The sequence below is a fragment of the Thamnophis sirtalis genome, unplaced genomic scaffold, assembly GCF_051295495.1.
Source record: "Thamnophis sirtalis isolate CommonGarterSnake01/CBP01778 unplaced genomic scaffold, rThaSir2_p1.2 scaffold_12, whole genome shotgun sequence".
Taxonomy (NCBI): domain Eukaryota; kingdom Metazoa; phylum Chordata; class Lepidosauria; order Squamata; family Natricidae; genus Thamnophis; species Thamnophis sirtalis.
In genome coordinates this window covers 34,613,034-34,625,712 of record NW_028261392.1, presented here as the reverse complement: position 1 = coordinate 34,625,712, position 12,679 = coordinate 34,613,034, and the positions used below count along the sequence as shown (strand labels likewise).

At 39.9% G+C, this 12,679-nt stretch overlaps 1 protein-coding gene across 1 annotated transcript in view; it reads left to right on the top strand.

Annotated features, from left to right (window-relative positions):
- Nucleotides 1–404: 404 nt before the first annotated feature.
- NPAS2 (neuronal PAS domain protein 2) overlaps nt 405–12,679 on the top strand; it is a 58,511-nt gene continuing 46,236 nt past the window's right edge. Inside the window, exon 1 of the mRNA XM_087726244.1 lies at nt 405–1,206. Within this exon, the coding sequence (XP_087582370.1) occupies nt 896–1,206 (311 nt within the window). The 5' untranslated portion in view covers nt 405–895. The remainder of the gene's footprint in view (nt 1,207–12,679) is intronic.

Genomic DNA, 12,679 nt, shown 5'->3' with positions numbered 1-12,679 from the left:
GTCTTCGCTCGAGCCTTCATCCTCGAACCCAAAGACACTTTCTTTTTAGATCCTCCCTTTTCTCCTCCTCCCGGGGGAGGTCACGGATGTTTGGGAAAATATGTAGGTCAGTGGAGCATTTCCTGCACTTGTGCAAAAACAAGAGAAGCGGGAAGGCACCGTCGGGTGGGAGCCCTCCTTCAGCCGCCAACCCTCGGCAACTTTCTCTCTTGCCGCGCAAGGAAGCGAAGCCTACTTTATTTATTTATTTGGTTGGTTGGTTCCCGGACCGTGGGAGGCGATCCGACGGCGCTTTTTATGCCCGCGGTGACCCATTTCGTCGCTTGCGTCTCGCCCGCGGCTCTCGCTCGTCTCCGGCTAGAGATTCCGGCTGATATTTTCCCAAACAGCGGCCGCGGCCGCGAGCACCGGCGAACCTCCCGCTCCAGCTCTCCCGCCCTACTACATTAAGATCCCCGCGCTTCCCATTCCCGCTGGAAGCACGCAGGCCACGCGAGCGAGCAGGCGCGCGAGGCTCCCCCGATGATCTGAGGGGAGCCGGGAGGCGCCCAACTGCGCCCAGCCATCCTTACTCCCTCCCGACTAAGGGTGGGAGCGCCTGAGACGCCGCTGGGAGAATGTCCCCTTCGGGTCGCCGGGACAGCAAGTTTCAAGGCAAAACGCAGCTGCTAGAATCGGTGCGCCTACAACTTGATGCTCTCCGAGAAGCCTGCGTTACCGGGAGCAGCAGAAACAGCAGCGGACGCCACCGCCAACCCTCGGTGCCCAGCGTCCTCCTCGGGAGCCTCGCGGCCGTTTGCGCGTCTTTCCCGATCTCCTCTTTCCGTCCCTCACGGGACTGCGCTGCCGGCGCTGGGAGGAAGCCGGAGCCCGGCATGCTGCGTCCCCTCACACCATGAGAAACAGCGGCCGCAGAAAGAGCCGCGGCGACAGCTCCAGCAACAAGTCCGGGTTCAAAAAAGGGCCGGTGCCTCATTTCCCCGACGTCTCGGCGTGCGCCAGAGAGCGTTTACCCGGCCTTTGGCAAGAGGGAACGGGCCGCAGAAGCTCAGGGGACAGTGGCCGTCTCAAACTCGAGAGAGGCGGGGAGGACAGCCCGCGCACCCTGGTCGCCACCGCGGATAGCAGCAGCAGCAGCGGTAGCAGCGGTGTTTGGCGCCTCCTGGGCACACGCGCCCACCTTTCCTCCCGGCACGGGGACCTCAGGTAAGCCGCGCAGGCGGCGCTTGGCACAGTGACACAGATAAACAGTCACCCCGGCGGCTCCCGGGACCTTTGCTCCACTTTTTCCCGAACATAAGCGGGGGGGGGGTGTCTGTCAGGGGACAATTGCTGGGTGCACCGCCATCCCGGATGGCCACGACCCTCCTTCCCATCGCATCTCCCCTTCAGAGTGGACCAAGAATTGTTCTAGTTTGGAGACTGCCTTTGACTGTTAGCTCAGAAATAATGAGATGTAGATAGCTAGATCCTGGAGGATGCATAAGGAACCACAGTATTGTTGACTCATTTGACGGGGTGGTGTAAGGTCACCTGCCTCGAGCAGAGGGTTGGACTAGAAGAGCTCCGAGGACTTTTCTAGCCCTATGATTCTACTTCTATTTATATGTGCAAAACTCGAACCAAGAAGTGTAGAGATTGAAAATTAACTGAATTGCTCATTTGAGTTAATTGATAGCTTTTCTTTGCATGCTATTCTTTAATGCAAAGCTAATGCCAGTTTTGGATTATATATTACAATTCTAAACGTAACTCTTTAAAAAGATGATATTCGGGTGATAAAAAAGCTACCTGTAGCTTTAGGCTGTGAGACTTAATGTGCTTAATATGCTGCTAGGTTTTCATAAAGATTTCTCTGTATTATTATTTTTTTGCAAATCCAGTATTAGCCAATAGTTATCTAATGTTTCAGATGCATTATATCCAGCACAGCAGCCATGTAATGCAGACCAGTATTGTTACTGTTATTATTGTGGAGAATTTGGGTCAGAGATAAAGTGGGAATGAAGAGCTTCCTTTTTTTAGCCTTTGTGACCACCAATGTTCTGAACGCAAATTCAATCAAATTAGGAACAATATAATATTTGAAAGCTATGGCTGATTCAGAAGTGCCATTAAGGTCAAGTGAACTTTCCTTCTTTTTCATAGTAACAAATAAGGAACAGGTTTTTTAAAAGGCTGATAAAAGTACATTTTTTAAAAAAAAATTACAGATAAGGTATTCCAAGTATTAATTGTTAAAAAAGAATAAACGTATTACTGACATTATCCATCATGTTTATTAGAATTAAAGTAGTAGCATAGATTTGAAAAATTGATATATATTCATGATTGAATTGTTGAAATTTTACCCTTTAAGCCTGTTTTGGATAACATTTCTGAAAGAAAAAGTCCATACCAGGCTAAATTCAGTATTTCATGAATAAACTTTAGCTTACACAATACAACTGACTTACCTTTGCTCTTCTCTTTTCCTACATAAGTCAAGTCCTTTCAAAGGCTCTCCCAGTGCTTTGGAGCATATTTGGCACACTTTTATATAGGAAGCCTGTTTCAGTTGCAAAAGTGTTTTGCAGAAATTGAAACAACCAACTATTATTAGTATCTATATGCCAGTCGCTGGCACTATGACATTAGATAATAGGTAATGTTTCTGATTCATTGCATCTCTTTCTAAGAGAAACATTTTGTGAACTTACTATCCAAAGATAAATTTAAGCATTTCTTCTTGTGATTAGTTACCATAAATTCTGTGCCAATGTTATGAATAACATGGAGGTGAACTACCAATATTCTCTTATAATCATAAGGTTGAAAGAGAACTTGGAGATGATCTAGTCCAACTTCCTGGCTGGTCAGGAATCTTCATACCATATTGGGCAAATGGCTGGCTGGTCTTTTCTTGAAAATCTCCAGTGATAGAGCACCCACAATTTCAGGAGGCAGCCTGTTCCATTACTTAAGAGTTGTCACAGTTAGGAAACTCTGATATCTTGAACTTGATTCAAGTTTGGATTTTTTCACTACAAAGCTTTCTTCCATTGGTTTTTGTCTTACCTTCAGATGTCAGAAAATCAATCAGTTCTCTTTTCCCTGTGATATCCTTTCATGCATCAGAAGTGTGCTACCATGTCTCTCCTAACATTCCCTTCTTTAAACTAACATATCAAGTTCCTTTACTTGCTGTTCATAGGATTTGACATCAGGCACCTTACTGTCTTTGTTTGACTTCTCTGAACTGTTTCTATTTGCTCAGCATCTTTTTGTATAATGATGGTATCTTTTTTTATTCATTTCAGAAGTTCAGAAGTCTTGAACCCATGAATAGGTTCAAGATCTAATACTGAATCAATAAAGGGCATGTATGGTAACAGATCATTATTTGTTGTTCAGACTGGAAGAAATATGTGGATGGCCAGAACAGGGGTCTCCAACCTTGGCATCTGTAAGACTTGTGAACTTCAACTCCCAGAACTCTGGGACTTGAAGTCTGCAAGTCTTAAAGTTGCCAAGGTTGGAGACCTCTGGGCTAGAGAATTCTGGAAATTAAAGTCCACGCAACTTAAATGTGTCAAATTGAAAAACACTGATTTAAATAGCGTTACCTTCTTTAGGAGGCAATAGCATGTTCTGCTTGCTGTGTTCTGCGGTTTTTAATTTATGTTAAGAGATATTAAAATTACATTTCCCAATGTAGAAACCTCTAGCTTTCTTTAAGTTCGAGTCTCATCAACAACCAGTTGGCCTATATATTTGTTTATGAAAAATTAAGTTTTGCAAATGGCTCAAATAATATGTATTTATATGATATAAATAGTACATTAATGTGATTAAAGGTAAATTACCTTTATAAGAAAGAAAATATTGCATATTACAACTCTATGCAATATATCATACATATTGAAATATTTGCAATATAGTATTTATTTTGGAAGATCTTATTTTTTGTAAAGCCAGTCTGCAAAATGCAATTGCTTAAGCTGAAATCCTTGAACACTTTTCCAAAGTATAACCCATGAAATTTAATGAGTCAATTTACTTTTGACTAGACCTGCATAGATTTGTACTGTAAAACCTCTAACCCTACTACTAGTACAAAGCTTTACTGAACTCACTGGTACTTACTTCTGAAAGGATAGAAATAGATTTTAGAAGAATCATTTTATTTCAGCAGCATGCAGTATAGATTTTGATATTTGGAGTCTTTTCTGTTTGGAGTAGGTGGTGTGATAGCTCAGTGGTTAAAGATGCTAAGGTTGTCAGCTGGAAAGCTGACAGTCCGGGTTTGAGATCTGAGCGCTATGCAAGGGGTAAGATCCCATTCTTGTCCCAGCTCCTGCCCACCTAGCAATTTGTAAGCATGCAAATGTGAGTAGATAAATAGATACCACTTTGGTGGGAAGATAACAGTGTGTTCTGTGCACTTTGGCGTATAATCATGTTAGCCACATGACCATGGAAATGTCTTGCTGACTCCCTTGGCTAAGAAACCAACCCCTAGAGTTGGAAACAACTGGACAGAGGAAACCTTTATCTTTACTTTCATTTGGAGTACAGGACAATAATAATAAAATCAAAGAAAATATTTCCACCAAATATTCAGAGTTTAGAAAATTTTGAAATCAAAGCTAAATGGTAGAAACATCATTAAAGCAATTAATACCTATTATTCCATATGCAGTAGGAATGGATCCAGATGAAACTTAGTAATGAGGATTGGAAGATGAGTAATGTAATGAAAGCGCACAATGCTTTGCAACCAAAAATTTATATTGATCGTATCAATTTGCCTATAGCTTATATGAGAAACAAACTATGGAGGAAGAAAAGAATGGTCTGAATGAGCCAAAAACTCTTATTGAAGAAGTCAATCAAGGAAGGCTCTTGAAAACAGGAAAGGTGAAAGCTGAATATAGAAAAGAGACAACTGAAAACTGATTTGTTAATTGGGAGAACAAGCCAATGTTTAATCAATACTTGAAAAATGTAGAAAGAAAAGCCAATAAAAACCAAACATGGAATTGTTTAAGACAAGAAGTGTTAAAGAAAAAAATTGAAGCTTTTATTAAAGTGGCTCAAGAAAAAACTTTGTTAATAAATTGCATGGATGAAAATTCATTCTATGACGCACAACAGCAAATGCTGCCTTTGTAGTAAAACAGATGAAACAATTGATTATTTGATGAATGACTACAGTAAAATTTCACAAGCTGATTACAAGCATCATCATGACAGAACTGCCAGAATTATTCACTGGAAACATTGCCAGTGGTTTGGATTTGAAGGTAGGAAAAACTACTGGGACCATCAAGTTGAATAGGTTTTGGAAAATGAGCAGGTTAATACCTTGTGGGCCTTTAAGATTCAAACAGAACTGGCATCTTGTTCAAAACATGCCTAATATAATAGTCATTGAAAACAAAGTCTGTTTAATTGTTGCTGCTGGGACTGGGACGGACTCGCAGATTTAAGCTGAATATTTATGAAAATATAAATCCATTGTATAGCAATTGTGGTTGGAGCCCTAAGAGCAATATTTAAAGTATTTTCTTAATATCTGGAAATATTGAATTATCACACTGAACATCCCAATTTTCAAAAAAAGCTACCCTGCTTGGACCTGTTTATATTCTTAAATGCTATCTTAATAATTTTTAGGTCCTTGGTTTGGACTTGAATTATTACATTTCTACCAGTCCTACATTGTGAATTTAACTGAACATAAACCAGGTGTGGTGGTCCGAGTGGTTATCATCAGACTGGCTGCCATAACAAAAAATATTGGATGGCATTTAGAAAATATGCACATTGGCAACATTTCCATATGTTAATTACAAAAGGCCACATTTTGGATCTGCGCATACATGCTGATACGTTATGACATCCTACTTTGTTGGGAATAACTTGATGTGTGTGAAGGCCAAGAACAGTTAAAAAACTGGTAGCTGTGATTTCACAATTTTGTTTATGTAATAGTAAATCACCACCAATCAATTGCAAAAGGCAGCTTTCCTTGCGGTAATACCTTTAATACAATCAAACAACAATATTTGTCTATTGCAGATCCCCAAGAAGGTGTCAATAGGTGGATGAAATTCCAAATCTAGTATAAATATCTCACTGACTGTGCAATGAACCATAATCATAGTAATAATTGCACAGGCTGATTACAAACAATGCCAGGACAATCAGCAACAATGGTGCTTTGGAATATCTGCAAGAAATAGCATTTGCTTGGACTTCCAGTCCAGTTCCAGACTGACCAGTTCAGAAAGCTCTTTCCAGATTTAAACTTTTTCAATTTAAAAACAAGGGACTGAGTTTATATGACTCCTGGATTAGGGGGAGTCCTGGAACAATCCTTCAATATCCTCGATACAGTGTTGGTCTGCAAGGAGACTCTGCTCTAAAGTAGCTGGGTGAGTTAACCGTAAACTGGGAGATGGACTGGAATTATTTTGTTGTTGAAAAAGCAGCCATTTTGGAATTTTGTTTTCAAACAGACAGTAGGTCATGGCTTTCACTACTCAAATACTTTATTCAATTATTATCTTTACTTAGCTAAAAGAGATTATTTTCAGTCATAGCCTGTTACTCCTTTTGAAGATCTGCGTTATTTTGGGACATTGTTATTATTGAATGAAGAGGAGAAGGGTTGCTGGAGTTGAGCTAAAATAAAGAACTGTGGACTATTTTTTTCTTTCTAATGTTGATGGAAAATGTAAAGATTTAAAAAGTTATGGTTTTGTTTTGTTATTTTCATGAATTTGCCACTTCTATTTGAGATTGTTAGTTATAACTTGCAATTTAGGATTGTTTGTTGTGGTTGGCTGAAATCTTCCAATTTTAATGGGTTCTGATTGGCCAAGTGATACCATATCTACAAAAAAGATCTATTCTTTGACCACAAGAAGGAGCAAAAAAAATGATGATGAAGCGACATCAAAGACATCTAAGCTAGAAGGAAATTGCAAAAATTATTTTGGAGAACTATTTAAAAACAACAGTTCACTTTATAAATCAATTATATTCTGAAGATGTAATGAAAGAGGAGCAAGATCAACAAATTACTCAAGTAATTGAAAGAAGATGAGTAATCAAGAGATGCAGCCAAGTGCAGAAAGTTATTAAACCACTAAGGCTACTGCACAATTAGTTGATAATATAAAGAATTTAGCTGTAATTTTGGGATATAAATCTGACACCAACAGTGCCCCACTTTGAAGATGATTTAATTACAAGTTCCCCAATGCATTTGAAAAATACACTTGCCTATAAGCAAGAACTGTTGGAACTAAAAAGGAACAGACAAAATAACAGAAAATGAAGTGCTCTGGGACTTTGTAGTTCATAGAAATACCTGCAACAATTGTCAATAAGAAAGACAAAAAAATCTGAACAGTAGACATGGCAATACCTAGAGACAGCAGAATAGAAGAGAAAGTACTGGGAAAAAATAACAAAATACAGAATAAAAATATAACAACTGTAGCAAAATAAAGATAGTACCAATAGTAATAGGTGCCTTGGGTGCAATCTTCTGCAATACCACTTGAACATCATGAGCATTGATAAAATTACCATCAGTCAATTGCAAGTTGTAGCTTTGCTTGGAACAGCCTACATCCTGCAATGATAACTTTAATAAGACTCAGTAGATGGATAAAAATGCCACATCTAGTCTAAACATCTGTCCAGTGTGAGAGATTTAACAGCAAGGAAGCAAACATTATTTATTTATTTTTTAAAATAACATTTTTTGTGTACTCAAAATGTTTTTGACCCATTAATAACTTAGGACAGATTAATTAATGTCCTTTGCATATTAATCTGCTTTAGCTGATCTCAATGGAAAAATATCTCAATGGAAATAAGGGTTTCTTTCATTGTTACTAAAGACTATACCAATACTGTTGTATATTAGTTTCGTTATCTTAAAACACAGAAAAATAATATGATAAGGTTCAGATAGGGAAATGGCAACTAGGAATCTTTATAGATCTAAAATTCTGGAATTTCAGGGATAAAGAAGAGAATCCCCCCCTCCCCCAGTGTATACAGATGGCGGATGCTCATAATTACTACTCAGGAAAAAATGGGTAGATCATAGAAGACAGGTGAGGTTCATGGGATCATTCTTAATAAATATTTAACAAAAATCAATTGTGTGGACACTAATTGCAGTTTCATAAACTAAGCTTACATACAACATAATGAGAAAGAATATTCATGTATGTCCAGTCCCTATTTGTGTGTTGATTTTCCTATTTAAATGAGAAAGAAAAGCTGTTGTTCAAAACAGGAAATAGAGAGAAGTAATTTCACATGATTGTTTTCAATGATAAGGTACATTATTAAAGATGTTTACTTACTTCAGAGCACCTTCCACAATGGGTGGATTATGACTCCCTTAGTATTCATGCAATTGGCATGATTCCTAAAATCCAACCCTTTGGGACCCACATTGTAATGGTGTGACTATGTATAGCTATGCTATAGCTATATAATGTTTGCCGGGAGAAATATCAACAACCTTTGATATGCAGATGATACCACTCTAATGGCAGAAAATGAAGAGCCTCCTGATGCGGGTGAAGAAGGAGAGTGCAAAAGTTGGCTAGAAACTCAACATTAAGAAAACCAAGATCATGGCATCTGGGCCTCTCGACTCCTGGCAAATAGATGGAGACAAAATGGAGGTAGTGACAGATGTTATTTTCCTGGGCTCCAAGTTCACAGCAGATGGGGACTGCAGCCAAGAAATTAAGACACTTGCTCCTAGGGAGGAAAGCTATGGCAAATCTAGACAGCATACTAAAAAGCAGAGACATTACCCTGCCAAAAAAAGTGTGTATGGTCAAGGCTATGGTTTTCCCAGTTGCAATGTATGGCTGTGAAAGAAGAAAGGCTGAGCGCCAAAGAATTGAGGCCTTTGAACTATGATGCTGGAGAAAACTCCTGCGAGTCCCTTGGACTGCAAGGCAATCAAATCGATCAGTCCTAGAGGAGATCAACCCTGAGTGCTCTTTAGAAGCCAGATCCTGAAGATTAAATTCAAATACTTTGGTCACCTAATGAGAAGGAAGGACTCCCTGGAGAAGAGCCTAATGCTGGGAAAGATTGAGGGCAAAATAAGAAGGGGACGACAAAATGAGGTGGCTGGATGGAGTCACCGAAGCAGTAGGTGTGAGCTTAAATGGACTCCAGGGGTGGTAGAGGACAGGAAGGCCTGGAGGAACATTGTCCATGGGTTTGTGATGGGTTGGACAAGACTTCGCAACTAACAACAACAACAACATAATGTGCAACCAGTACAAAACAAGCGTGGATTAGGTAGCTGTTATGCTAGGAGCGTGGATTATTAATCCATCAAGATCACTGCTACTTGCATTGTTGTGAAGCAACTTCATAGTCAGCATTTCTTTTCCATCCTACTTCAAGATAAACTGCCTTGAAACTATGCCCTTTTGACTGTAAAACATTTTACATTCAAACATGTGCTGTATCAATGAACTATAATTTTTCCACCCATTTATATCTCATGTAGTATAAATTACTCAAAATCACTAATACACATAATGGCTGTTGAATTTTATCTTGGTACTCACTTTGAGATAGAATTGAAAATGCCAGAATGTTGCCTCAGGACTATTCTTTGATGGAAAAAAGGTACATGACTTGGTGTTTCAGGCCTTTGTACTTTTAGTCTTAATTTATCACATTGCCTTATTTCTGTCTCCTAGGTAGTCCTCAATTTACAACTGTAATTGAGTTCAGAACTGCAGTCATAAGTCATGTTGGTCATTAATTGGGTTATCATATGACCAACCCAATTTTATGTCCTTTTTTTGCAGCAGTTGCCAGAAATCAAAAATAAATGCTGGTTTTCTAACAAGTTTTTTAAAAAAAATTGTGGTTACTTGAACACAGGATTTTTCCAATGGTTGTAAATGTGGGCTGAATGCAATCGCATGATTCAGGTGTGTGTGTGTGTGTGTGTGTGTGTGTGTGTCAGAACTTTGAATCTGGTGTTAAAGTACCTTTTGGGGGTCTGTTGTAACTTTGAACAGTTGCTAAGTAACAGGTTGTATGGTATAGGATTTCCCGTATCATACACTGGGAAATTGTGTGTGGATAGTGTTCTATAGTCACTTGGATTGTGTTTATTAAATTTTTTTTTATCTGAATGAATTTTATAAGCTTCTGCATTCAACTTCCAGTGCCCAGTTTCATCATGCGACCTCCAGGCTGAAAAATGTACAGCAAGAAACAAAAAAAAGTGATCTTCAGTGAAAAAAAGTTAGAAAAAGAATGAGACAAATAAGACTTCCTTGTTTGATCTCCAGATTTGCATCAAAAGAATTTAGTTCTAACATTTCTTATCAATCCACAGAAATAGTGAGATGTGAATATTAATTACTCATACTTTTCAGATTTCAAATCAGCTTCTGGTTTTACTTTAAGAGAAATTCTATGAAATAAATTGTTGACTACTACTATCAACATAAGAAGACTTCTTTCCTAATCATATTCTTTACAGTAACATCAGCCGGGGGTTAAATGTAGTGTGAAGATCATTAATTGATTTATTTCTCTAGTCCCACTAATTTTTAATTTTTTATATAAATTTAGTGATCTTATACTTTAATGTGGGTTCATCCATTGGCCAAGAGGCCAATCTTTCTTGATGCCGATGATACAGTCATCCTCTTTGCTCAGTCATAGGGCTGAGAAGAGTCTTAAAAGAACTCACACACTACTATGAAAACTAGATAGTAGCTAATTAATTACAAGAAAACAAAAGCTATAACCCTTACTAGAAAAGTATAAAAGAGCATAATTAGTCAATCAATGACCACAAAATATATAATCTGGACCTTTCACTATTTAGACATAACCTTTCATGCAACTGTGAGATAAGAAGTACATCTAGTTACCTGTTGTGGCCCGGCAGGAGCCGTTGGAGCTGCCACCAGACTCCGACAGCAAGGGGTCTTATGAGTCGGCCCTGGAGGAGGTGGAGGACCCTGGACAGGGTTCCCATTCCGAGCAGGGCGCAGAGAGACTGGTTGGCCACCAGGTGGCGCCTGAGCCTTGGATCAGTGGGGAAGAGACAAGAGTGAGTCATCCACCTGTGAGTTGTTCCAGGATGCACACCGTCGAAGGGCTACTCGGCGTCAAGAACAACTACGTAATTACAGGAGGTAATTATGCTCAGCTGATGCTCATTAAGATCCTCTCCTGATTATAAAAGAGACTGCTTGTGCCACGCCCTTCTGCAGAAGTCAACGTTAAGGACTAAGAAGAAACAAACTTGGCAGGCTGGATTGCTGCCAGAGTTTGTTTGCATTGCTGCCAAGTTTTGGTAGGACTTGCTGCCAGAGTGCTTATCTCTTTGTTTATGTGGCTTGCAGCCAACGAGAGTCTGGACTGATTAAAAAACATTCTAGTTTACGTTGGTTTCGGCGTTCGTTCCTGGACGGAGAAGGGGGGGGTCAGAACAGTTATCTATCTCAAGTGGAGTCATAGAGTTATTCCCTTGTATTTATTTAGGATAGATACTATGAGATCCTTTATTTGAAAAGTCTCCGCCCGTGTAGCTCTCCAGCAATTGACTTAGACTTAGAATATTGTCACTTTAAATGTACCCTAATTGACATATATTAAAATAAAATTTCGTTGCATGCAGCTCTCAAAGGGTCACCACCTCCAATATACACTATACAAACATGACAAATAAATAAATAAATACATATTTATACACCTACATACCACATATATTATATGACACCAAGAAACAACACACTCTAGCTTGTTTAACATAAACACAGTTTAACCAGAGGTAGTATTCAGCAGGTTCTGACCAGTTCTGGAGAACTGGTAGCGGAAATTTTGAATAGATCAGAGAATCAGTAAATATCACCTCTGACTGGCCCCGACCCCATCTATTTTCTGTCTCCCGAGTCCCAGCTGATCGGGAGGAAATGGGGATTTTGCAGTAACCTTCCCCTGCCACGCCCACCAAGCCACGCCCACAGAACGGTAGTAAAAAAAAATTGAATCCCACCACTGAGTCTAACCTACAATCTGTCCTCACATTTACAACCGTCGCAGCATCCCCATAGTCATATGATCAAAATTCAAGTGCTTGGCAACCAGCATGTATTTATGATGGTTGCAGCATTGTGGTTCATGTGTTCAGCATTTGCAACAGTGGTAGGTTGCAGGTGGTACGCCCCAGTATGGGCGTACCGAAGCCTGCCCAGAGCACCGGATACTCTTCTGGTATGGTGCTCCGGAGGGCCCACCCGCCCGAGCTCCTTACCAGTCTTTTAAGTCTTTGGCATTTCTGTGCATGTGCATGGCGCTTACAGCGCCTGCACGATGCTCCGCTGAGCAGCTGGAGCAGCTGGAGCAGCTGGAGCATTGCGGAGGCTCGCAGAGGTGCTAAGATGCATGTGTGTGCTGTGCGCATGTGCACGCGCACTGTGTGCATCCATGTCGACGCCGGCAGTACGGTTGGAACGGGATCTGGAACCCACCACTGATTTGCAACTTTCGCAGCCAGCTTCTAACAAGCAAAGATCAGTGGGAGAAACCAGGTTTACCTAATGTCTGCATGATTCACTTAACTACTGCAGTGATTTACTTTAAAACTATGGCAAAAAAGGACATAAAA